At 65.2% G+C, this 23,550-nt stretch overlaps 2 protein-coding genes and 1 long non-coding RNA gene across 7 annotated transcripts in view; 2 read left to right on the top strand and 1 right to left on the bottom strand.

Moving 5' to 3' along the window:
- Nucleotides 1-2,452: 2,452 nt before the first annotated feature.
- On the bottom strand, nucleotides 2,453-4,104 carry LOC123831610. The gene is made up of 3 exons (XR_006787939.1): nucleotides 3,524-4,104; nucleotides 3,029-3,263; nucleotides 2,453-2,509 (listed from the first exon to the last, which is right to left on the bottom strand). It is a non-coding gene; the product is annotated as an uncharacterized LOC123831610 (long non-coding RNA).
- A 140-nt stretch (nucleotides 4,105-4,244) lies between these two features.
- Nucleotides 4,245-5,588, top strand: ISG15 (ISG15 ubiquitin like modifier). Its single transcript, XM_045858633.1, has 2 exons — nucleotides 4,245-4,391; nucleotides 5,036-5,588. Exons 1-2 carry the CDS (start codon nucleotides 4,389-4,391, stop codon nucleotides 5,531-5,533), a joined length of 501 nt encoding a protein of 166 aa, XP_045714589.1. The 5' UTR covers nucleotides 4,245-4,388; the 3' UTR covers nucleotides 5,534-5,588.
- Nucleotides 5,589-7,764: 2,176 nt separating this feature from the next.
- The window catches only part of AGRN (agrin), a 31,897-nt gene continuing 16,111 nt past the window's right edge, over nucleotides 7,765-23,550 (top strand). For 4 of the 5 annotated variants that reach the window (XM_045858628.1, XM_045858630.1, XM_045858631.1 and 1 more), the window contains exons 1-3: nucleotides 7,765-8,074; nucleotides 10,255-10,516; nucleotides 22,461-22,508. In XM_045858628.1, the coding sequence (XP_045714584.1) occupies nucleotides 7,868-8,074; nucleotides 10,255-10,516; nucleotides 22,461-22,508 (517 nt within the window). In that variant the 5' untranslated portion in view covers nucleotides 7,765-7,867. The remainder of the gene's footprint in view (nucleotides 8,075-10,254; nucleotides 10,517-22,460; nucleotides 22,509-23,550) is intronic. The other variant, XM_045858632.1, reaches the window with a different exon arrangement.

The raw sequence follows: 23,550 nt of genomic DNA on the forward strand, positions 1-23,550 counted from the left end.
GCCCCAGTGGAGGTCTCAGCGGTGAGTCACCTCCCGACGCCCCCAGCCTTCGGCTGCCAAGCCGCCCACTCCACACCACCCCCACTGCCCCTGCACACCCGGTGCCAACTCTGAGGTCGCCGAATAGAGCCGACTTTGCTGGGACGTTGGGGTCTGTGTGTGGGTCACAGCAGTAACTCGGCAGCCGGGAAGGACCAGGCTCTGGACCCACCCTGAGAGAGTAGCCTCTCCTTCCCACGGCCCCATCCTCCCTGCCTTTACTCCCTTCTTCCTCCAGCATCTACAGAGGCTCCGTGGCTGTGAGACCTGCCTTTCTGTCCGGCAGGGTGCTCTTTGGGAGCCACTGAGGCCAGCTGTCCCTGGGGGCCGAGTCCCAGGGCAGCCAGAGCAGCTGAACCCCCACACCTCCTCTTCTCCCCTGGAAAGGGGGTGGGACCTGCCGCTGGCTTGCTGTGTTTGGGGTCCTCCCTCGGGTCTGTCACCTGTGCCGCCCTGCTGGGTCTGGGGTGGGGTCTGGAAGTCATTTAGTGGCGAGGGGTATCAAGGCGCTGGAGGCACCAGCACAGCCGGCCCTGGGTGTCCTCACTACAGACCCAGGGCCTGGGCTCCTGTGGGTCTGGACTCAGAGAAGACAGGCTTGGGGGCACCCTGCTCCTGATGTCTGCCCGGGTGGCCGCACAGAGCTGCGGGGTGTGCCTGGCCCTCGCCCCACTGGCAGCTCTAGCACAGGGACCGCGTGGGTCAGTGTCCAGCTGCGTCCAGCTGGCTGTGGGGCCTGCTGGGTTCCCTCCTTGTGCCTCCCTCGCTCGCCCTCACCAGGTTCCGTGGGTTTGACCTAATCCCGTGCCCCCACACTCTGCTCCTGCCACCCCCCGACTCCAGCTCACGCCCCAGCCCTCTTGTCTCAGGTCTTCCTTCCACCGTCCTCCCTCCCTGCCAGGCAATCCGGACGCAGCCAAAGGGATCCTGCTCATCTCTAGACCTCACCCCCACCCTCGCTGAGGGCCAGGCCTCCCCCCCAGGGTCTGCTTTGGTGGGAACCAGGCACCATGCTGTTTGTCGGAGGGGCCCACTGGTCCTGCTGGTCAGTGTGAAAGCAGCAGCCTCCTTTGCACCCTCTGCCCTTCACAGGGTCCTGCTCCCCACAGACAGGTTACAGGGCGCTGTGGCCAGGAGGGAGACGTGCCTGCCAAGCGGGGGGTAAGGCTCCGGCAAGGGAGGGGGCGTCCAGGACGGGAAGGCTGTGGCTGAGGTCAGCAGGTGGCAGCTGCTGGGCCTTCCTGGTTCCGGGTGGAGAGAGAGGCAGGTTCCGCTATGTAACTATCGCAGCTCAAAATTGCCCTTTCTTAAGAAATGTGCCCTGCCCAGGTCTGAGGACACCTGTCCTGGTGGGCCACAGGCTGCTTTCTCAGCCAGCCACGAAGCAGCCGGGGCCCCTGCCGGGCAGCCCCAGCCCTGTCTGCCATCAGGGCGACAGCCCAAGGTGACCAGAGGCCTCTGCAACTGGACCACAACAGGATGTGGTCCAGGAAGATGGGTTTGGGAGTCCTGACAGCCAGGTGGAAAGGCAGGGGAAGGACTTGGATTTGAGTGGGAGTAGCGAGGCGCTACATCTTGCTGAGGTGCGAGAGGTTTGGGGGCTGGGAGGCAGAATGGCCAAGAGTTATAGTCGAAACATTTTGTGTTTGCACTTTCATTTTTAGCTAACTTGCGCCTGCTACAGGCTGTTTGTAATATCATAGTAAGGATGTGGGACATAAATATTCAACAGCATGGGGCTGGTTAACTAACTCAGGTCCCGTACAGCACAACACGCCAGTTACAGGAGGGACACAGGCAGCCACTCACACAGCCACGCCCTTGTGTTTCGGATGGTCATGAGGGACCCCCTCAGATGGGGAGACCTCCGCGGGACACTGTTCCACAGGCAGCAGGTTTGTTGTGGTGGTTGTGGTTTTTATTGAGGTGAAATTCATAGAACGTAAACTCAACCAGTTTAAGCACATAACTCAGTGGCGTTTAGTATGTTTACAAGGCTGTGGACCTCAGCACCATCTAGTTCCAAACATCTCACCCCCCCGCCGAAGGAGGCCGTATGTTCTAAGGCAGTCGCTCCCCAGCACCCCCACGGCCCCCCGCGCCAGCCCCCCGGCAACCGCTGGTCTGTCCTCAGGTCTCCGCGGGTCTGCCCTGTGCGGACGTGGTGCCGCCGAGCCCCGAGGCCCTCCCTGCCCATCCTGGGTTCTCGTCCTGCTCTCGAGAGATTAACTCAACCGAGAGACAACACGGGAGGTGGAAATGAGACGGCAAGCTTACTTACGAAACGCATGAGCACGAAACACAGGCAGGCACCCGGCTCGTCTGAAGGTCTGAAGGCCCCACGTAGGGAGGACATAAAGTTGTCAGTAAGTTTCGTTTCTTTTGTTTTTTTTGAGGGAGACAGGAAAGTCACAGCTTTTTTTTTAAATTCCTGTTGGCAGTTTATTTTGTTTATTTTTTTAAAGGTTTTCTTTTTTTAAGATTTTATTTATTTATTTTTAGAGAGGGGAAGGGAGGGAGAAAGAGAGAGAGAGAGAGAAACATCAATGTGCGGTTGCCTCTCATGTGGCCCCCACTGGAGACCTGGCCAGCAACCCACACATGTGCCCTGACAGGGAATCAAACCTGCAATGTGTTAGTAAGTTTCTTTTATCCACTCAAGCCGAGGCTACAAGTGGGCCCTCTGCTTAATCTGAGAGCCGACTAACTACAGGGGTTCAGGATTACATAATCTAGTCAGTTGCTATGCTCCCTCCTTCTCCCCTTGTAAACCTTGGGAATAATGTGCAGCTACAAAGGCTTTCCTTCTCAGCTAGTGAAGGCTCTTTGTCTTAGTGGAAACGGCTCCCTTTCCCAGTGCAGAGTCTCAAGGACGCCCCTCCTGCGCTGTCCCTGCTGTGATGTTTGGACACCCCGCCGTCTTATCCGACTGGGCTCAGGACTGCGGCTCAACCGGCGAGATGTGTCCCCCTCCCCCGGCTTGCCTTACCTGTCCTATACCTGACAGATACTCCCGATACATAGAATCACCGCGGTACAGTGCCTTCCACGCCGGGCTCCTGTCACTTGGCACAGCGTTTCCACGGCGCACTCACACTGTAGTACGTGTCTGCGCTCCGTCCCTGTCTGTGGCTGAGTGGCAGTCCCCTGTGACAGTGGACCACGTTGCGTTTTCACAGTCACTGCTGAGGGGTTTGGCTGTTCCCACGGCTTCCTCCATTTTTCTGTTGTAAATTAGTGCTGCTGTGGGCATTTGTGTACAAGTATCTGTTTAAACACCCGTTTTCCATTCTCCTGGGCATACACCTGAGAGTGGGGTTGCTGGCTCATGTGAGATTCTGCTTAACCGTCAGAGGACACGTGCCCATCGGCAACGGGCGAGGACCAGTCTCTCTGCATCCTGCTCAGGACTTGTTCTGCCACTACTACTGCCACTACCACCACCGCTACTACTATTATTTATTACGGCCAAGGTCTCACTCACCTCTAGTTGGCGTGAGCTCTCTCGCTGTGGTTTTGACCCGCATCCTCGAACGGCGCTGAGCAACTTCTCGTGAGCTTGCCGGCCACTTGCATATTTTCTGCAGAGAAATGCCTGTTCAAGTCCCTGGACCAGTGTGCGATTGAGTTACATTTTTGTTGTCGGGTTGTAAGACTTCCTTATATATTATGGACACCAGACCCCCATCTGACATACGATTTGCAAATATCTTCTCCCATTTTTGTGAGTCGTCATTTCATGTTCTCCATAATGTCTGCTAGTTCCTTGCTGCAGGAAATAAAAGCTACATCTCTTTCATAAAGAAAAGACAAGTTGAACAAATCTTGCACTAGACCAACGGTGATCGTGCCTGGGCAGTTTGGATTGTCACTATTTTATGTTATATCCGAATTAACCATGTCAAAGTTTCCTAAGTTTCCTAATTTTGTCAGCCGGTAAATGGAAAGTGAAACTTCGGTCGTTACTGCACGTTAGTGTGACTTCAGCGCGCCTTGTATGGACCCCAAAGCACGCCCCCCGGATGGGGTGCGGACCTGCTTTCCAGGCGTGGCCGGGTGGGTAAAAAGTCCTTTCTCCGTTCCTCACTGTTTTGTTTCTGCCGCTGGCGCCGCGCCACCCTTGGGGAAACGGAAACCGAAACCGTAGTGGCGTCGCGCTTGCGCTCCGCGGCTGGGGAAGGTGGCCCTAGACACGCCCCCGCCGGCTTTAAAAAGGGTTGCGCGCCCGCGCCGGTCTTCGCTGCGGCTTTGGCGGGACCTGGGACGCAGCTGGAGCTGAGACACAGCTGGAGCTGAGACACAGCGCGCTCATCACTGCGGCGGAGCACCTGGCTGCGGAGCCCCCAGACATGGTGAGGCGGGTTGACAAGCGGGCCCGGCGGGGCAGCACCGGTCCATTTTCCTCCCCCTCCCCTTGTGGGTCAGGCAAGCAGAGCTGCTCAGAACGCCCAGCTTCTGAAGTGCGAATGGAGGGACAGGGCTCCTCCCGAGGTCACAGCGTGGGTCTTGAAAGGTTATTCTGAGATCCCTTGAGGGGACATCTTTTAAAATATATATTCATATTTATATACTTTTAGAGAGACGAGAAAGAGCGGGAGAGAAACATGGGCCGGTGGCCTCTCATATGCCCCCCACTGGGGACCTGGCTCACAACCCAGGCATGTGCCAGGACTGGGAATGGAACCAGCGACCCTTTGATTCACAGGCCAGTGCTCAGTCCACTGAGCCACATCAGCCAGAGCCCTTGTGGTGGGGGCGGGGGGGGGCATTTTAGCTGGTGGAAAAGAGTCAAGTGATGATCGTGGGCAGCTGGCCGTTCCTTGAGGAGTGCCCCCTCGTGCGTCTCCCATACTTGGGGTCCCTCTCCTGGTGATGGAAAGAACCCAGAGGAGAGAGCTGGGCCCCTGACACTAGGAGCCTGCCCCGTGCCAACGCTCTATGGGTAGTGGCCCCAGGAGGAGTGCCCAGGTCTCTGAGCTCCATGCGATGCCCACAGGACAAGATCCTGAAGGTGAAGCTGCTGTCGGGCGAGGAGGTCCAGGTGCCCTGGACCCATGACTCCATGCTGCCCGCGGACCTGAAGCGTCTGATTTCCCAGAAGATCAACGTGCCCGGCTTCCGGCAGCGCCTGGTCATCCCGCACAGCGGCGCAGTGCTGCGGGATGGCGTGCCCCTGGCCGAGCAGGGCCTGGGCCCCGGAAGCACGGTGCTGCTGGTGGTGCAGGACTTCAGCACCCCCCTGAGCATCCTGGTGAGGAACGAGAAAGGTCGCTCCAGCAGCTATGAGGTCCAGCTGACACAGAAGGTGGCTGATCTCAAGCAGCAGGTGTGCCGGAAGGAGGGTGTGCCGGCCAACCAGTTCTGGCTGAGTTTCCAGGGGAGGCCCATGGAGGACAACGTGCAGCTGCAGGAATACGAGCTCACACCTCAGTGCACTGTGCAGATGAACTTGTACCTTCGGGGTGGCAGGGTGGGGCCAGGAGAGCAGCAGTGAGGGCCACTTGTGAGTCCCTGACCAAGGGTGCAAATAAAAGTTGATGCACAGCTAACTGGCTGCCTTTGTGTCTGCCCTCCCCGCCCCCAGCACCCTCGCCTCTGTCAGCCCTTCATTCAGCACCCCTGGTGATGAACTTGTTGGGGGGAGGTGGAAGAGGGAATAGGGCAAGGGGACCCAGGGCTCCTGGGTGGTCACCAGTCTGGTTTTGCCAAGGTAAGGGACAGCCTAGTGGGATCAAAATAGTAACACCCCCACCCGCCACTGAGAAGTTGAGGATGTTCCCATACCTTTGGGAAATTAACCTCTGGAGAGAGAAAAAAGAACTCACTGGAGCCCACCTCTGCCTCCAGGTGGAGCACAGTCAGCCTCAGAACAATTGGTCCCCACCGAACATCTTGGCTGGTTGGCAGATAGCAGCCGGGGGGGGCAGGGCAGGTCCCTGAGGCCACAAGGGGCGGTCCCAGCTGGGCCAGGGCCCCTGGAAGAGGTAAGGGAATGAGTCCTAGGGCCTGTTTGGGTGGGTTGGGAGGTGGGGGCCTCTCTGCCCCCCAGGATCCACCAGCTGCCTTGCCCAGCCTGCAGTGGTCTGGGGAGGTTTGGGGGCGGGGCCTGGACACGCATCACCACCCAGTGAGCTGCTGAGTGGAAGCTGTCCATAACTTCAGAGTTTCACTGAATGGAGAGGCCGTGGCCAGCAGGGGCGGGGCACCTGGATGGGGGTTCCCCCAGCCAGTGGAAGTTTGCGGAGAGCACCGTTTGGCACAAACTACACATGCTTCCACGGCAGATGCTTCCTCCTAGCCGTTTCCCAGATGAGCCCAGGGGAGACGGCCTGATCAGCCTTGGATGCAGACGAGATAGGGATGACAGGACAGACACCTCCCTGGGCAAAAGTCCGAGATCCTGGGGACACTCAGATCTCAGTTTCCAGACTCTTCTGGGGGATTTATTTTGCTGGAGACCCAGAAGCCCCCTCTGTAGTCTGTGGGAGTCTGTAGTTGGGCTGGGGGGTTCCAGGTCTGCTCTGCCCATGATGGATATGCGGACGTGTGTGGACAGACCTACAGGGATGCTTCCGGGAGGCTGGCCTGGTCCCAGCCGTTCCCTGGGCCCCACTCCCACCTCTCGGTCCTACTGCAACTCAGCAAGTGTTCAGTACACGCCCTTGAGGCCGCCTCCGTTCCCGAACCTCCCACGAGGGTCTGGAGAAGTAGGGTCCTCCGAGAGAGGGGTCTCAGCAGAGCTGCCCCTTCATCGCTTCTGGGCTCGAGCCAGAGCTCTGCGGCTGGCTTGGGGTGAGGGGTGAACCTCAGACCCAGCCCTGCAGCACGGGGGGTCTCCCCGCCCCGTCCCCCCCGCCCTCTCCACCTACAGCTAGGCCAAGCTCTAATTTGGATGCTCTGGATCGCAGTTCACCCCAGCACTTAGCCAGGCTGGAGAAGCGCCCTTCTGGGAGCCGGGAGGGGGCGTGCCCGGCCGCCCCGCCGCTGACCTGAGATCGCGGCCGCTGGCCTGCAGGGGGAGCCCTCGGCCCTGCTATGAGGCCCCAGCCGACCGGGAACGGAGGTGGGCGGGCCTGTGCTGTCCTGACCAATGGCCGCAGTGCCGGTCCCGCATTGGCCGGAGCCAGCGGGGGGCGCGGCCCGCTGGAGCAGCCTCCTCTCCGTGACCCGCTGGGGGTCCCGGCCCACTGAGCTTCCGTCCCCCCGTTGTAGCTGGGGGCTGGGGTCCCGAGTCAGGTTCCTCCCGTAGGGGGAGGGGCGCTGTTCTGCAGTGCTCGAGGGCTGGCGGGGTCCCGGGGTCTTGGCAGGCCCTTCCCGAGGCCGGGGAGCCCCTGCCACTTCGGCCCCGGCGCAGCCTGGAGCCCCTTGGAAGTCCCGTCACGTCGCCTCCAGATTATGCATTAACCCGATTTCAGCCGCATTTCCTGGGGGCCGGAGACGGCCTTGCGGGCGGGGGAGGGGAGTCTGTAGGGGGCCGCAGCAGCCAAGAGAACACCCCGGGCCGCCCTCCGCCCTAGCCAGTCCCACCACCCACCTCCGCCCGGCCCAACCCAGTCCCCTCCCTCCCCCAGCCCGGCCTCCGCCCGGCGCCGCGGTCCCATCGCTTTGTTCGCGGGGCAGGCGCTGGGCGTCGGGCGCCGGGCGGGCCGGAGGCGGTGCAGGCGGTTGGGGGGGCGGTGCTGCCCGGGTGCCGCCCTCGCCCCGCCTCCGTGCCGCCCGCGCTCCCACCCTCCGCCGGGGAGCTGCGTCCCGTCCTGTCCATTCCGGTCCCCGGCGCGGCCCGGCCCGTGCGCTTGCTCCAGCCGCCTTCCGCCGTCTGCCCCCCGCCATGGCCAGCCTGTGGCTGTCCGGCCCGGCCCCGCTGCGGCCGCTGCTGCTGCTCCTGGTGGTGACCGCGCGCGCCCTGCACGGCGCCGACGGGACGTGCCCAGAGCGCGCGCTGGAGCGGCGGGAGGAGGAGGCGAACGTGGTGCTCACAGGCACCGTGGAGGAGATCCTCAACGTGGACCCTGTGCAGCACACGTACTCGTGCAAGGTGGGCCCCCGCCGGGACCCCCGGAGCCCTGAGACCCCTTTCGAACCCTCCTGGAACCCTGCGGGGGACCTCTTTCCCCGCGATCACGGCCCCCAGTCCGGAGGCCCGCCCCTCGCGGTGCTGGCGGCCCCGCAGAGACCCTTGTCCCAGGCCGTGGGAACGAGCCCCAGACGCTCCGCAGCTCCCGCTCCCGCTCCCTTGGCGACCGCCGAGCCGCCGGGTGGGGCGCCGGGTCCCGGAAAACTCGCGAGCGCCGGAGGGAAAGTTCCTGCGGTACCGCTGCAGTCCCACCTGGAGGTGCCCAGGCCCAGGGGACCGAACCCCGTCAGCCTCTCCACCCCAAGCCCACTCCCTTGTTGGAAACAACTAGTCGCCCCCCAGGGAGAGTGTGTGGTTACCGCACCGGCTCCCCAGCAGCCAAAGAAAAGGAGTAAGGGACGAAGGGAGGTGACGGTTTCTGTCTGGGGGAGAGGTGGGGGTTCCGCCTGTGGTCAGTGCTGTCGCCCCTCCCCAGAGGGCTTTATCAGGGTGAGAGGGGGTGGTCAGAAGAAAGGGGTTCACAGCTAATCTCCCGACCTCGGGGATCCTGGTGGGGGGTGCTGCAGTGCTGGGAGTGGGGGCTGGAGCAGAAAAGTGGGCGGGGCGTTGCCGAACCTCAAGTGCTCGCGGTGGGGGTGGGAGGCAGGGGCAGGTGCCCCATCTGCTCCTGTGAGACCTGCATTTGCCCTCGCCTGGGGCGGGGGTGGGGGTGGGGGGATTGCTGGGTGCCCTCCAAAGTGGGACTCTGCAGCCTCCTGGGATAGGTATGATGGGTTTTAAACCACAATGCAGTCCTATGATGGGCTCAGGGCACCCAGGCCCATTCCTCGCCCCCCTTCTAGCCCCTAAAACTATCTCCTGGACCAGAAATCGGATCATTCGTCTTCCTTTGGAGATGGGGAGAGTGGCAGCTTCTTTCAGATGGGCCTGTGAGGGCTACAGCTGGGATCCCCCGCTGGGCCCCCTCCCCTCCACCTCGGGGCACTTTGCCAAGTCCCTGCAGGATTTTCCCGACTTCCTCCCTGCTGCTCCTGGGTGTGGCTGGGGTGGGGGGAGGCGATGAAAGCTGCCCAGCCCTCCCCGCCGCTGGTTACCCTCCTTCCGAGCCTACTGTGTGTCTGGAGGTTGGAGGGAGAAGGCTGGACACGGCTCCACCCAGGCCACTGGAGGGTGGAGGGGTCTCTGCAGATGCTTCAGTCCCCAGGTTCCCAGCAGCGGGAGGGAGGGAGGCAGGTGGACTGGCCACCGTTGTCTTTTATCCCCCAGTTTGGAAGCCCCAGCTCCCCAGAGCTCCTGCAGGTAGAGTGCTGGGCTCCTCTGGGCACATGTCCTGGGGACCTGTTTCCTTGAGGGCAGCCTGCTGTTCAGCCTGCAGTACCTGAGACCCTCCAGGCCTACCCCCTCGCCCCCCCCCCGCAGCAGGCTGCAGGCATCCCAGGGCCCAGTGCATCAGAGCAGGCGCCCTCAGGGCCCGAGGAGCAGGAGTGGAGGGTGCGGCCGCCAGTGCTGCCCAAACTTGATTTTGTGGTTCCCAGGCGGCCTAGGCTGCTCGCTGGAGGAGCCCGACTGGAGGAGGGGGCTTTTACCTCCTGGGGGTGGGGAGTGTCTTCGCCCACCCACAGGGCTGCAAGGAAACCCTGCTGGGTCAGAGCCCTGAGCTCAGAGCCTGTCACCCTGAAATGCTACCATCCATTCAGCTGCTCCTGGCCCTACCCAGGGTGGGCAGGTTGGGGAGAGTGGGGTAAGGGAGACAGGCAAGCCAGGCCAGGTAGGGTCCCCCTCCCACATCCAGCCTGGGCTGACTTGGCTGGTATGGGTGGCTGGGGTCCGTTAGACCTGGGGGTGGGGAGCTGCCTCCTGGGGGAGGGGGGTGTTCACAGACCCTGTGCCTGTGACCTCCTGCATGACACTCATGGTCGGCGGCATCCGTCCTGCGTGTGCTTCCCTGCATCCTGCTCTGGGGCCGACCCGAGGTCTCCTCACTCTCTGCCCAGGTCTACTCTGGATATCTGGCTTGAGCAACAGAGGTGGGAAGGGAGCCAGAGACCCCGGCACCCAGTCTGGTGTTTGCTCCTGGCCTCTGTGGCCCCTCTCCCCGGTGGGAAGAGGATCGTTGATACCTCCCCCCCAATCCACCCCAGGTTCGGGTCTGGCGGTACTTGAAGGGCAAAGATGTGGTGACTCAGGAGAGCCTACTGGATGGCGGCAACAAGGTGGTGATCGGTGGCTTTGGAGACCCCCTCATCTGTGACAACCAGGTGTCCACTGGGGACACAAGGATCTTTTTTGTGAACCCTGCACCCCCGTACCTGTGGCCAGCCCACAAGAACGAGCTGATGCTCAACTCCAGCCTCATGCGCATCACCCTGCGGAACCTGGAGGAGGTGGAGCACTGTGTGGAAGGTGCGTGGTGCGGGGAGACCGGGTGGGGGCCGAGGCCGGAACGCACTGTACCTCACAGGCGGGGGTCTGACTGACTTCCTCAGTGCCCTGGCTTCCTGCCTGTCTCCGCTGTGTCAAGGCCAGCTCCAATCTCTGACGTCAGCAGTGCCCCCAAGCCCCCAGGACGCCACCGTCTTTTGTCCTAAGGCTGAGCAAGTCCCTAGCCCTGCAAAGGGGCAGGCCTCCCCTCCCCTCCCCCTCCCCGGCTCTGCACCTCCTGGAGGGTCTGTTTGTAGGGGAGAGGCTGGGACCAGGTGAATGAACACCAGCTGTTCAAGTTCCTGCAGAGGCCCAAACATCTGTCTAGACAGGGCCCAGATGTTGAGCAACGGCCTGTGGGTGGGGCGTATGGATGAGGGGCTGCCCCTTGGTGCGCTCGAGGCCCGTCACTTCTGGGAAGGGGCAGTTCTGTGGGGCGGGGGTTTGAAAGAGGCAAAGGACTTTTGTCTGATGTCTCCACGTGCCCATCCGAATGGCCTGAGAGTGCCTCTCCCACCCCCCACCCCCAGCCTCTGGGAGCAGGAATCAACAGGACCAGGGCTCCCCACCCCCGCCCTCCCCATTGCCCCAGGACCGTCCTGGTTAAGGGTTGAGATCCTTGGCTGGCAGATGTATCAGGGAGAGTGTAGGAACTGCCAGTCGTCCCCACATCCTGTCTGTCTCCTCAGGGCTGCCTGGGAAGGGATGTATGGGGGGCGGCGTGGGAGAATGCTTCCTCCCCAGGGGAGCTGGAGGGGTCTCTGACTTCCTGTCTCAGGAAGGGGACCGTGTCCCTCAGGTTTGCTCCCCTGGACAGCAGGGAAGTCCCACCTTCCATCTGACTTGGTGCTGAGGTGCTGGCCTGGCTTTTGTGGGGTCCTGGATGGCGGACTTGTCTGGCCTCGGGTGACTGTAGGGGGTGGGAGCAGGCCCGAGTGTCTTGCCCAGCCTACTGTCGGCTGCCTCCGGGGCTGCCTCAGGGTCCCGGCTGCAGCGTCACAGAGAAGCCAGCCAGCAGGCCTGTGTGTCCCTGGTCCCTTGCCAGCACTGGCTCGGCAGAGGGAGCTCAGCCTGGCCCGTCCCACCAGGCCAGAATATGAGGCCCCGGCCCCACTCTGGAAGCTTCTGGTCTAGGGAGGAGACAGGAGGGAGACGTGCAGGTGAGCTGCTGGGTGATTGTGATGCCCGGTTTGGGGGTGCGTGGGGGCTAAGGAGAGGCTGGAGCCGAGGGGTCAGGATGGACAGTCCCCTGTTCGTGATGGGGGATGGAGAGGGCGCACCACCAGGTGCATTGCCGGGCGGGCCCCGCCGGAGGGTCCGTGACTCAGCAATTGCGGTTCAGAGCTGAGGCTCTGTCGGGTCAGAGCTCGTGCGGCATGAGGCCCACCTCCCGCAGCACAGGACTGGCCACCTGGGCAGAGTCCGGCTCTGGCCACGCCAGGCTAGGAGAAGGGACAGCTGAGCAGGAGGGTCCACAGGGAGGGCCCCCCAGCCAGGACTGAGGCAGACTTGACCCACTGTGTGTGCTGCCTGCCTTGGCGGCCAACCCTTGGGGGCCCGTCTAGGACTCAAGCTCCAGCGGCAGGTGGGTGCCGGGACCCACAGGCCCGTGTGCAGCAATGGACTGAGCACCCCGCAGGGGCGGAGGCCACCGGACTCTCCTGAGGTCAGCCCACCAGTGAGGAGGGTCTCAGGGAAAGGAGTTCGTGGAGAGGAAGGGAAAGGACATGGTCTGGAGCCTTGTGGGTGGAGGGGCCCAGAATGAGGAGCTTGGGCCCCACTGGAAGGCTTCGAGCTGGGCCGCATGGACCTCTGCTTTGGAGGCAGGGCAGGGTGCCGAGGGGGTGGGCTGGAGGCTGGGGTGAGAGCGGGGCGCTCCAAAGCCTGAGGGACAAGGTCCCTTGCAGCCAGGGCCAGGTTCCGGGAGGAACAGCCTCGGGCCCGTGTCCCTCAGGCTAGCAGGGTGGGAGCAGGGGCCCCCTCTGGTTCTGTAGATGAGGGCCTCAGACCCCAGCCGGGCTCTCCAGGACCCCGGCCTCACCCTGCTGAGGACAGGGCCTGAGATCAGCTGAGACCTTTCTTCCCCATCCGACTTGGACCCCACTTTGTTCCCAGAGGCCCCTAAGGCCCCAGTGTGAAGTCTGGCAGCCACTCATCTGTGGCGGTCACCGCAAGACCTGATATCAGGTCTCACCTCGTCCCTAGCACACCTCACCCCCTACAAGGCCCAGAGCAACCAAAAGGGGACCATGTCCTCTGAGGCCCACCTCCTGGGGTGCACCCTCTCCTCACCCCGGCCGGGGTCTGAAGGGGCAGCTGCTGCTGTCAGCACACCTGGTCCCCAGCCCTGCTAGGACCTGCCTCCCTCGGTTTCTCCCCAGGACCTGCAGGGTCTCCTGGCTCTGCTGGCCAGGCCCCTTCCCCAGCCTCCAGCCCCTAAGCACGCCCCTCCCCTAGCCCTGACCTGGGGAGCCACATTCCTGGCATAGCTGAAGACAGGTATGTGTCCCTCCCTCTGCGCCACCTTTGGGTGAGGGAGGCCTGCTGCCCTTCTGGCAGGAGACGGCCCCCCGTTGTCAGGGATGTGGCCTGGCCGCCCGCACTCTCCGAGCCTGCCCAGGCTGCCGGCCAGCAGGCATCTCGTCCGGCCCTCAGCCACCCTGTCCTGGTCGTCTGGACATGGCCCCCGCACTGCCCCCATACTCCCTGCTCCACCGCATGGGGGCAAGTCCTGGGCCTCCCCTGCATCACCCAGGAGGACACAGGCCTAGGTGGGCCGGCCGGCCTGGGGCCCTCCCTTCCCAGTAGGAGCCGGAGCGGAGAAAGGAAGTGTTGTTTGCCCCCGCCAGGCCTGGCACGGGGACAGGGTCGGAGTGAGTCTGGCGCTGGCCCAGCCGGGCCCTGCCCAACTCTGAAGCCCGGGTCCTGTCTGGCTCGCCGAGGTCAGCTCCCCTGGCCCGGCCCGCCGTGCGGGGCCTCCAGGAGGGCCTTGCTGGGGCTCAGGCCGCAGGGATGTGCGCCCTGCGGGGGGCTGAGCGGGCGCTCCACCCTGCGGAGGCAGGGAGATGCCCAGGGGAGTTTTCTGGGCTGCCTCCCTCGGGGCTGGGCATTTAGCCTCCGCACCCTCACGATTCCGTGGCCTGACCCACCCCCTCCACATTCCTCCCTGCTGACGTGGGAAGTGGCTTCTTCCTGTTCACGTTTCCCTCTCCTGCCCCGTCTGGACTGTAGGTTCTCACCCCGCCCCCGCCCCCCCCCCCCGCAGACCCCACCCTGCCCCCTGCCTGGCCCCTCCCCCAGGCCGGGCCTAGAGGAGGCAGGTCCGGGCCGGCGGCTGCCCGCCCGCCCGCCAGCCTCGCTCCTGCCCCAGGGCCGCTGGGGGCGGTGTCTGCCCGGGCGGGGCGTGCTCGCGCACCTGAGGTGCCTGGTGGGAAGTCGGTGCGCAGGGCTCGGCGTGTGCCGGCTTGGACTCCACCTGCGTTCGCGCTGTGGCCGCCGCGTGTGTTCACGGGGCGGCCGGGGCTGCGATCTCCCGGCTTCCCCTCGGGCTGAGCTGGTGGAAACAGCGCTTGGCTTTTTCCACACCCCACCCCAGCCCTCGCTCTCCGCCCGGAAGGGAGGCCGGCCTCCAGTCTCTGCACAGACTGGAGTGGGGAAAACATGGGCTTCGAAACCGCCCGTCCCTCTCCCTCCATCGGTAGCTCAGGGTGCCGGACAGAGCGCTCAGGTGGGGCCTACCTGTGCCCTCTCAGCCTCCGTGGGGGCCGGGGCCACACTGCACAGGTGAGGAAGCCGCAGGTCACCTGGCCAAGGCTAGCTGTCCTAGGTCTGGGGCTACAGGCCCCGACCCCGACCGGCCTCCAGCAGGGGCAGGAAGTGGCAGGGACTGCCACGGGAGGGTTCTGGGGTGGCTGGCACAGACCCCAGCGAGCGTGGGTCTGGACAGTCATCCCACCACCCCTCGAGGTCGGCCATCTCGGTGTCTGCGAGGTTTCCTCCCCGCAGGGGGCTGCAGACAGCTGCAGAAACAATCTCTGCCCTCCCCAGCCTTTGCCTCCACCTGTGGGGCCCGGCCAGCTGCCGCCCCCGCCCCCTGCCCAGCTCAGCCCCTGCCTCCAGGCCTGGGTGGAGCGGGATGGACTTCCTTCCTGCCCAGGCCTCCTGGCCCTGGCACCCCCACCCCATTGGGGTCGAGGAACCTGGCTCCCCACACCCACACAGGCCACTGGGGCCAGGCCTGCAGGCACTGGGGCGCCTGGCCCCCCAGAGTCCCAGGATGTGCCCGCCTCTCATGCAGAGACATGACACAGCACCCCGGTGACAATTACCGGATGACAGTGACACAGCTCAGCTGGGAAGGGGGCTATGCCCCCCTGCAGGTCCTCACCGGGACCCCAAAGGGGCCATGTTGGAGCCCAGGCTGTGGCTGGGATCTTGGCCTGTGGTGGGGGTGGGGCGGGGAGCTCCCCTCCAGGGGCCTCTCCCCCTCCAGCAGATCCTGAGAACTTCCTCTGAGGAAGGCCCCCTGCCAGGGGCGGCCGACAGCTGGACCTGGGAAAGGGAAGAGGCCCCTCCTAGGCAGGCCCCCCGCTGCCCCCCGTGGAGAGGGGCTGGGAGAGGGAGCTCTGTCCGGTCAGGCTGTGTGGCCCGCACGTGTGCATCTGTGTGCGTGCACACGCACCCTCGGCCTCAGACGCTGCGACCTGTGCACAGGGGAGTTCTGGTCGGAGCCCCAGCAGGCGGCCTGTGGCTCTGCCGCGCTGTCTCCCCGGCTCCATCGAGGGCCAGGGCCTGCTGGTGCCTGACAGCAGGCTGGTAAGGGGTGGCCTGTGGGTGTGCCAGGGCCTCGGGGACAGGCCTCCGGCCTCTGTCCTCTGTGGGTCCCAGCCCAGCCTCTGCTGGCTGCAGGTGGTCCCGTCTCCAGCCTGCCCGCTGCCCCTGTGTCCAGTCCTGCCCCAGGCTGGCAGAGGGCTGGAGACCAGGGGCTGTGCTGAAGCCCTGGGAGAGCCCTGGGGGCCACTTGGGTTCTCGGTTGCCCTGTGGCCTGCCGGACCCTGAGTCTGACCCAAGGCCCTGGGGGAGTCTGTCGCTGGACTGAGTGGGCATGAGCCATTCCAGCTGCTCCCCCAGCAGCCTCCTTTGTCGCCCCACGCTGGGCCCTGGTGCGGCTGCCCACAGGTGGGAGGCCCCAGTGCACACCTGGGTCCGAATGTGGCCCTCTCTGACTCCCGTGGGGTGGGGGTGTGGGCCCACTCCTCTTCCTGGACGCGCAGGGGTGAGGCTCAGCATGTCCTTCATGAACTCATTTATTGATTCCTTCCTCATCCACACCCCCATCCACCACCCTCAGCAGATCCTCCAAAGGCCACTGGGAGGGGCTGCTGCTGCCGCCACCTGCCAGCTGCACTGGCCCCTGCTGCTTTCTGGGTGTGCCTCCCAAGGAGGCCAGGCATGTGCTGTGCCTGCAGGGGTGAAGGCTCGGGGGGGCAGGGCCTTCTGGGCAGAGAGGCAGCAGGGATGAGGTGAGCGGCAGGTGGTCCTGTAGCTTGGATGACAGGTGAAGGGTGGGAGAGAGCTCCTGGGGACCCACGGCCCGCCGCCACTGTCACCCCTGGATGGGACCGGAGCCGGTTCTCCGGCTGAGCTGCAGCCCCTGCCTGACAGGTGGCACTGGAACTCTTCCATCCGCACCCTGGCAGCCACCCGAGTCTCCCTGTCCTGTGTCTGTCTGTCCCTTTATCTCTCCAGCTCACTCCTCTCTGGGTCTGTCTTTCTGCCTCCTTACTCCCTGTGTCCGTCTGCCACATCTCTTCACCCTAACACCCAGCCAGCTGCTGCCTCGAGGAGGCAGTCCCCACCTCTCAGACCCGGGCACTGGGCTGTGTGTGCCCCGCTGCCTCCGGTGGTGCCCAGCCCAGCCCAGCTGGGTCCTCGGCAGGAGCGCAGGGCCTTCCGACTCACCGCTGACTCACTGGCCACACCTGGGCGCCTCCCAGGCTGCCCTGGCCTTCCCTTTCCTCCTGGAGACGTGCAGGACCCCCTGGGCTCGCGCGGCCCTGGAGAGGAGGGACAGAGGCAGGGATCAGCCTCCCTCATCCCTGCCTCTGCTCCAGGTGCCTCCTCGCCCCTCCTCTGTTCCACAGGCGCCCCCTGGTGGCTGTGACCCGGTCCGGGCTGGGTCCAGGCTGCCTCCCGCGGGCTCCCCGGAGGACGTGCCCACAAGCTCCTCGCTTTCACTCGGGGTCCTCGCCACACTGGCTCTGCCTGGCCTCCTGCAGCCTCCTGCCGGCATCTGGGCCTCTGGTTGCCTGTCTGAGGGCCCTTCCTGCAGACCTGTGCCAGCCCGTGTCCCCACCACTGAAGTCCCGCAGACAGCACCCCAGGACCTTCCATCTAGTGCGCCCCCTGCCACCGGCAGCCTCCCCAGTGCAGAGAGCTTATCTGACTCCCGGCACACCTCCCGCACTTAGCCCTTCGGGGGCGGGGCTCAGGGGGCTGGGTAGGGAGGGAGGCAGGCGCTCCAAGGAGTGAGGACTGCGGTGAGGGAGGGGTGCCCAGGCCGCCGGTCCAGCGGCTGCTTTCGGGGCCCCCAGCCTTCGGAGCCTTTCCGAAACTCATGTATCCCGCCGCCCTGCCGTGCGGGCTTACTGCGGCGGGGGCGGGAGCGTGCAGTCAAGCGTGGGGGGGGGCGTCTCCTGGCCTCACCTGAGGCTGTGATCTGGAGCCTGGGCCTCACGCCATCTCCTTCCCAGAGGCTGGCCTGGGTCCAGCGGCGACGTCCTGCTGTGAGACGCCAATTGTCTGCTGAGGCTGGGGGAGGGGACTGCCGCGCCTGAGGCCAGACGCCCGGAGGGGTGGGGGAGGGGCTGCCCTGCTCCTCCCGCTCCCCTCCCACACCTGTGACAGGTGCTCGCTCCGTTAGAGGTGCCTGCCCTGAAGCAGCGTGCAGGCTGTCCACAGGGCCGCTCTGCCCCGCCCCCACCCCATCCTTTAGGAAGGGGCTGGGCCCCGCCCCTCCGGATGGAGCCAGGGGTTATCTGCATGAGAAAGGGGCCAGCAGGTGGCCAGTGGGCCGGGCTCCGGCCGGCCCCACATTCCTTCCCGTGGCTGGAGAACTGGGGGGGAGGCGGTGCCTGAGCAGAGCCTGCGTGAGCACAGGGCACAGGAGTTGTGCGGAGGAGGAGTGAGCTGTGACGCGTGGAGGCGAATGTGTGTGTCAGTGACGCCACCGTGCTCGCGTGCCGGTGACACCCGTCCCCACGTGACACCTGGAACCCCGAGAGGGTGCCCGTGCGGAGTGCACGTTGCCGTGTGTGAGCCCCGAGGGCGGGCGGGGGCTGACTCCCGGCTCAGAGCGCCCTCCGTCCTTCCCGGGGCAGGAGCCTGCCTGGGCTGCTCAGGGCTGAACCAGTGTGATCCCAAAATAGCTCTGGGAGCCTGCGTTCCCCTCCCCCAGCTGGGTCTGGGGCCTCAATGGCCCTTTGTCTCCGAAGTCTGCCAGCCCCTGTGGGGGGCTTGGACGGGGGCTGGGAGGGACCAGGCTGTGTGCTGGTTCCTTTCCCTCAGCCCAGCCCTGTAGGCCCTGAGCCCCACCCCTGGGTTGGCCGCCTGGCCAGTTCGTGGGGGTCAGGTCCCAGGGGCTCTGCTGGGGGGGGGGCTCCCCTGCTAGCCCCACCCAGGCTCCCACTGATCCCCAGGCTTACCCCTCCCACACCCTGGCCCTTTCTGCTCCCTCTCCATGGGGCCCCCTGGTGTCCCCAGCCGCCCTGGTGGCCGCAGACAGGGTTCCTGGGCGCATGTGCCCGGTGGGCTCTGGGCACCACCTGCGCGTTTTGACGCTGGTGCTGTCTGAGGGGTCCCCTCTGAGCCGAGGGTGCGGACCCAGCCCTGGCGGGGGGCGGGGGGGGCTGCAGCCAGAAGTAGATGGGAGAGCGTGTGACCACCTGGGCTCTGGGCCAAACTGAGATGAAGAGTCAGACCCTGCCCTGGGTGCTCCCAGTCCAGGGTGGTGCCCAGGGAGCCACCGGCACTATCAGTGACGTGTGGGCCGTGCCCCGGTCCCGCGCTGTGAGCGGGGCTGGGAGGTCCCGAGGAGAGCGAGGTGGCCAAGGGTCAGGCCTCCAGGAGGCCTCATGGGCTGTGGCTCTGGGCCCATCTCGGCGTGGGGTGTGGGAACCGCTTTGTTTATTGCTTCTCCTGCAAGGCTTTCTTAGAACCTCAGTTTCCGGGGCCCTGAGAGGTCTGAGGCCCTCCACTGTGTGTGTGTGTGTGACGGGGCCCCCGACGCAGGGCTGCCCCCGTGTGGGATGCGGCACTGGCGTGCCTGCCAAGGAACGGGGAGGGGTCGAGAGAGAAACGGGCCTGGCAGACGGGGCGCTGGCCCTCAGGGGGCTGCCCGGCCCCGGGAGGCTGCGCGTGTGCGCGGAGGAGCCCGCCTGACCCGGAGGTGGTGACCAGGGCGGGACTCCAGGGCCCATTTGTGAGGCAGCTGGACACCTGGGAGGGTGGAACAACTTGGGGGGGTCCAGCCAGAGGTACAGAGATGGCCGTGGGTGCCCTGTGCTGTGGTGGTCACAGAGGGCAGAGAGCTGGGATGAGGCCAGGGAGGGTCTGTTCCTGGGGCCAGGGCAGAGGGCACTCCAGGGAGCTGGGCGTGGTCAGGGCTCCCTCCCAAGATGGACTGAGATGGGGTTGGAGAGTGACCTGGGTGGCACTGGTGGCCATGGCAACAGTGTGGCTGGAAGGAGACCTGCAGACACCAAACGCAGGCGCCCCGCCCAAGGCCTGCGTGCAGTGTCTGTGAACGTGTGAATGTGGCTTCGAGTGTGACAGGGTGGCCGTGACTGAGTGTGGCGGGGGGAGGGGCAGCCAGGATGCAGTTAAGTCTTCGACTGGGGTGGTCTGTAGCCACTGGAGAGACCCCACCCAGAGGGATACTGGGATGGGGTGGGGTGCAGCCTGACCCCAAGAACAAGAGGGACCCTTCTACTTTGTAGATGTAAGAAACTTCGAGACCTGCGGGGAATTTCTATGAGTTTATTTGAGCCAAACTGACAGTGCTGGGGGCAGAATCTCACTGGATTGAGAACGCGCTCCAGAGAAAGGCATCTTTGCAGCTAGTTTTAGGCATCGGAATCGACTTGGGGGAGGAGACGGGAGGAGGGGTCGCGGGAGATGCCGCTGGCAGGGTAAGGGGTGGGAGAGAGCAGAGCAGGAAAGTCTGGGATCGGACAGAGAGTGGAGGGGGAGCCACCGGCCCCTGGGGCCTCGCACCAGGTGTGTCCTCTGGGGTCTGGAAAGGACGTTGCTCTGACATTTCAAAGGTCTGTTGTCACCTCAGCTGCAAAGAGGCCACGGACAGGCTCCCTTCCGGCTCAGTGCTGCCCTTTGTCAAGCACACACTGACCTTTGTCAAGGAAGCCGCAGGCCTCCCCGTGAGCTTGGCGGGTTTAGGGGTTTAATATGTGGCCCCATTTTTCTTCTGCCCACAGCTGCCGCTTTGTCCCCTGACAGGGCTGGCAGACTCTAGGAGGGGCAGGTGGTGGTCTTTGGGGGCACGGGGCTGTGACCCGGTCTAGGATGCAAGGGGCCAGTCTCAGTGGGCGTGGCCGCCGGTGCTTAGGGGCCGTCCTGAAACTGCGCCAGGTAGAGGGATGGGCATGCGACGGAGTGAACTTGGCCATAGAAAGGGTCGCCTTTGGGGTCCTGGCCGCGGGGGTTGAGCTGGGACTCTTGTGGACGTCCCGCCTCTCAAGCAGGCAGAGAGCCGAGGACCTGCCGTCTGGGCAGGGGCTGGGAAAGGCCATCCTCAGGGGGCGGACGTGGAGACCCGACTACAGCCCCGCCGTGACGTCATGGGCCCGAAGTTCCCGGAGCGGCCTCTGAGGGGCGCCCCGAACCCGCCGGGACACTACGGACAGGCACTCATTTGCATGTTCCTTCAGCTCGGGGAAGGTGGGGGCGCGCGCGGGTGGTTTGAAGCCTTGCTGTCCGTTCCTCGGGAGAGGTGGGCGCACTGAGCCACTTTCACCCTCCGGGTTGGACTCCGCGCGCTATCCTCCACGTCTGTACCTGCGGACCTCCCCCTCCCCCACCGCGCTCCAGGGCGGGCCGCACACGGTGGCGCGTAGAGAGCAGCCTGGAACAGGGTCCCCCTCGGGGACCCGGACGCAGACCTCAGACCGTGCGCCCAGCCCAGCCGGGTGGGAGCAGGAGGGGACCCGCCCCTGACCCCGCCCCACCGTCGCCCCCTCACCCACCCCGCGCCCCAGCACCTGCCTCCTTTCCACTCGGCCGCCCCTGCTCCCACCTCGGCCCCGGCCCTGGCCCCACCCCGGCCCCCTTTCCAGCCCCAGCACCCCGCCACCTCCTCTGCCTCCTGCCCGCGCCCCAGCCCCTGTTCCCCAGCCCCGCTGCTGCCGCGCCTGCCCCCGCGGTCCCCTTTGTGCCGCCGCCTTCCGTGGTCCCATCCCTATCCTCCCGATCTCTTTGCACTACAAACCACGACTCCCCGCCGGGGTCCCTGGAGGCGGCTTCCTTTGTCTCAACTCTCCGCCCTCCCTCAGCGGGCGATCTTGGCCCCTCACTCACCGCCTCACCAGCAACGCGGGCGCGGGGAGCCTGCTGTCCGGAGGTGGGAGCTGGGCTCCACCGTGAGCAACGGCTCTTTATTCTCGGCCTTGCTGACGCGCGGGCTCCTCCCGCTCGCTGCCATCGCCGCCCCGCCTCTGCCGGGCCTGGAGCTGCCAAGGGTCCCCATCTGCGCCCTGCCGGGGCATACCTCCCCACCAGGGGCGCCTCACCGCGGAGGGGCCGCCCACTGTCAGCCCCCTCCGACCAGACCAGCCTCTCCAGGGTGGCCAGCCAGCCCAGGACTGGGGCTTTGGGGGCTTCGGGGGCTCCAAGGACCCCAGGAAGACAGCTGTCAAGCTGCTGGCGACTTCGGCCTGCCTGGACAGCTTGTGGACAGCAGGGTGGCCACTGGCTCCCCGCTCCTCCTGCGCCTCGCTCTGAGCCCAGATTTGGGATTTCTGCTCCCGGAGAATTCTGCACACCTCCCATCATGAGCCTGGAGGGTGTGGGGGGGACCTGGCACCCCCCGACTGGGACTGGAGCTGAACTTTGAGAACACAGCTGCTGCCAGCTGTCTCAGGCTTTCCAGAATGGGGCAAGCGGCCTCAAGACGGCCCGAGGGCACCCCGTGAGGACCTCCACACCCCAAGAGTGGAGGCTGAGTGGAGGCCATGCCCCCGCTGCCGCTGGAGCGGGACCCCCGGCAGCAGCGCGGGGTCTCCCTGCTGGTGCGCTGCGTCATGGTGCCCTGCAACGTGTGCCTGCTCCTGCTGGCCACCGCCACGCTGGGCTTCGCCGTGCTGCTCTTCCTCAACAACTGTAGGTGGCTGCGGGCGTGGCCACCCTGGGCCCGGCCCCGTGACCCCGCCTCCGCCCGCGAGCTCCCCCGCCTTGGCCCCCAAGGGACTGGGGGACAGGCGGGGTCACAGAGAGGCCACCCCCTGGCTGGGGTGCAGCTCAGACAGGCCACCTGCACATTCTGAGGGCAGGATGGGCCTTTCTGGGGGTCCCTGGGCTCTGGGGGCCGGCCATCACTCCTTGCTGCAGAGACCACCTTCTTTGGGAGCTAAGGAGGAAGGGGCGGCTGGCTTTGGCCGGGCCTGTGCGGGGCTGACCCGGGGAGCAGGTGGCTGGCTGCCCACAGGCCTGCAGCCCGGCCCCCTGTGACCAGAGTCAGGCTGAATGTGCAGCAGGAGGGCCAGAGACACGCGAGGGCCTCTGCTTTGTCCACCCCCGGGCCTCGGAGCTCGGGGTGGGGCCAGGGAAGGGCTGTGGGCGGGCAGGTGCGACCCCTCGGGCCTGGGCGAAGGGGCGGCTGTGGAAGGGCCTAACCTGGAGGTCTGTTTCTTCCCAGACAAACCCGGGACCCACTTCACACCGGTGCCCCCAACACCTCCGGACGGTGAGTGGAAGCGTCGGTCGGTGACAGGTTGCGCTTGGGGATCTGTTTTCCTGGAGGAGCAGTGGCACTTTGGGGGGTCAGAGGCTGTTCTTGGGGCGTGTCTGGAGCGGGTACGAGGCTGGGTGGGGGTCTGGAGTCCCTGGGCCTGGCGGCGTCTTGACGATGGCCACCACACACTGCGCGGCTCTGGTGCCTCTCGGAGTGAGTCCTGAGCCGCAGCTTGTGAGACGGGCCCCCAAGTGCAGAGGGTGGAGGGCCAGGCTGGGCCGGGCTGGGCTGGGGCCTCAGCAGGACCACGCCAGCTGCCTGGGGAGGTGCTGAGAGCCTGTCCCTGGGACTGACCAGGCAGGGAGCCCGCAGGTGTGATGTGGGGGAGAGAAAGCTGTAGGCAAGGGGCACCTGGGGCCCATTTGCAGGAAAGGGGGCTCCCAGATTGCCCAGGTTCACGGAAGTCACATACAGGGGCCAGCCATGTGTACATGGGAGGAGGCAGGGCTGGGCTGGGCCAGGGCAGGGGCCTGGGACTGTCCCCTAGAGACCGGGCCAGAGGTCGAGGGCCACCAGGGTTCAAAGACGGGGCTGGGTGGGTGGACACCCTCCCTCTCCTTGCGTCTCCGACTCCTCTCCTGAAGCTGGAAGGGCTGGAGTGTCTGTCGCCTGCCCTTGCACACACCGGCCCCACGCCTGCACTACGATCCCATTGCACACTCGGGGCAGCTGCACACCACGGCCATCGGCATCCCTCCCAGGCACACACACCGCACGTTCGTGACCACAGGCAGGGCTCGGGGTGCCTGAGACCTGGGGGGGAGGAGTGCGGCACGCCTGCTGCTGCGGCAGGTGCCGATGAAGGCCACTGGCGCCCCCGGCATCGCACAGTGGAGGAGCTGGCATGACCGGAGGGGCTCCTGCAGGAGGCTGGGCGGGGCAGGCTCCCAGGGCCCACGGGGGACCCGGCCAGCACGCAGACCTCAGTGTGTGCTCGCTCCCCGGCCACACGGCCGGCTGTGCCTGCGGGCGGGAGTGCGCCCGTGGGACGTCA

The sequence above is a fragment of the Phyllostomus hastatus genome, unplaced genomic scaffold (assembly GCF_019186645.2).
Source record: "Phyllostomus hastatus isolate PE091 unplaced genomic scaffold, TTU_PhHast_1.1 phas_scaffold_182, whole genome shotgun sequence".
Classification (NCBI taxonomy): Eukaryota; Metazoa; Chordata; class Mammalia; order Chiroptera; family Phyllostomidae; genus Phyllostomus; species Phyllostomus hastatus.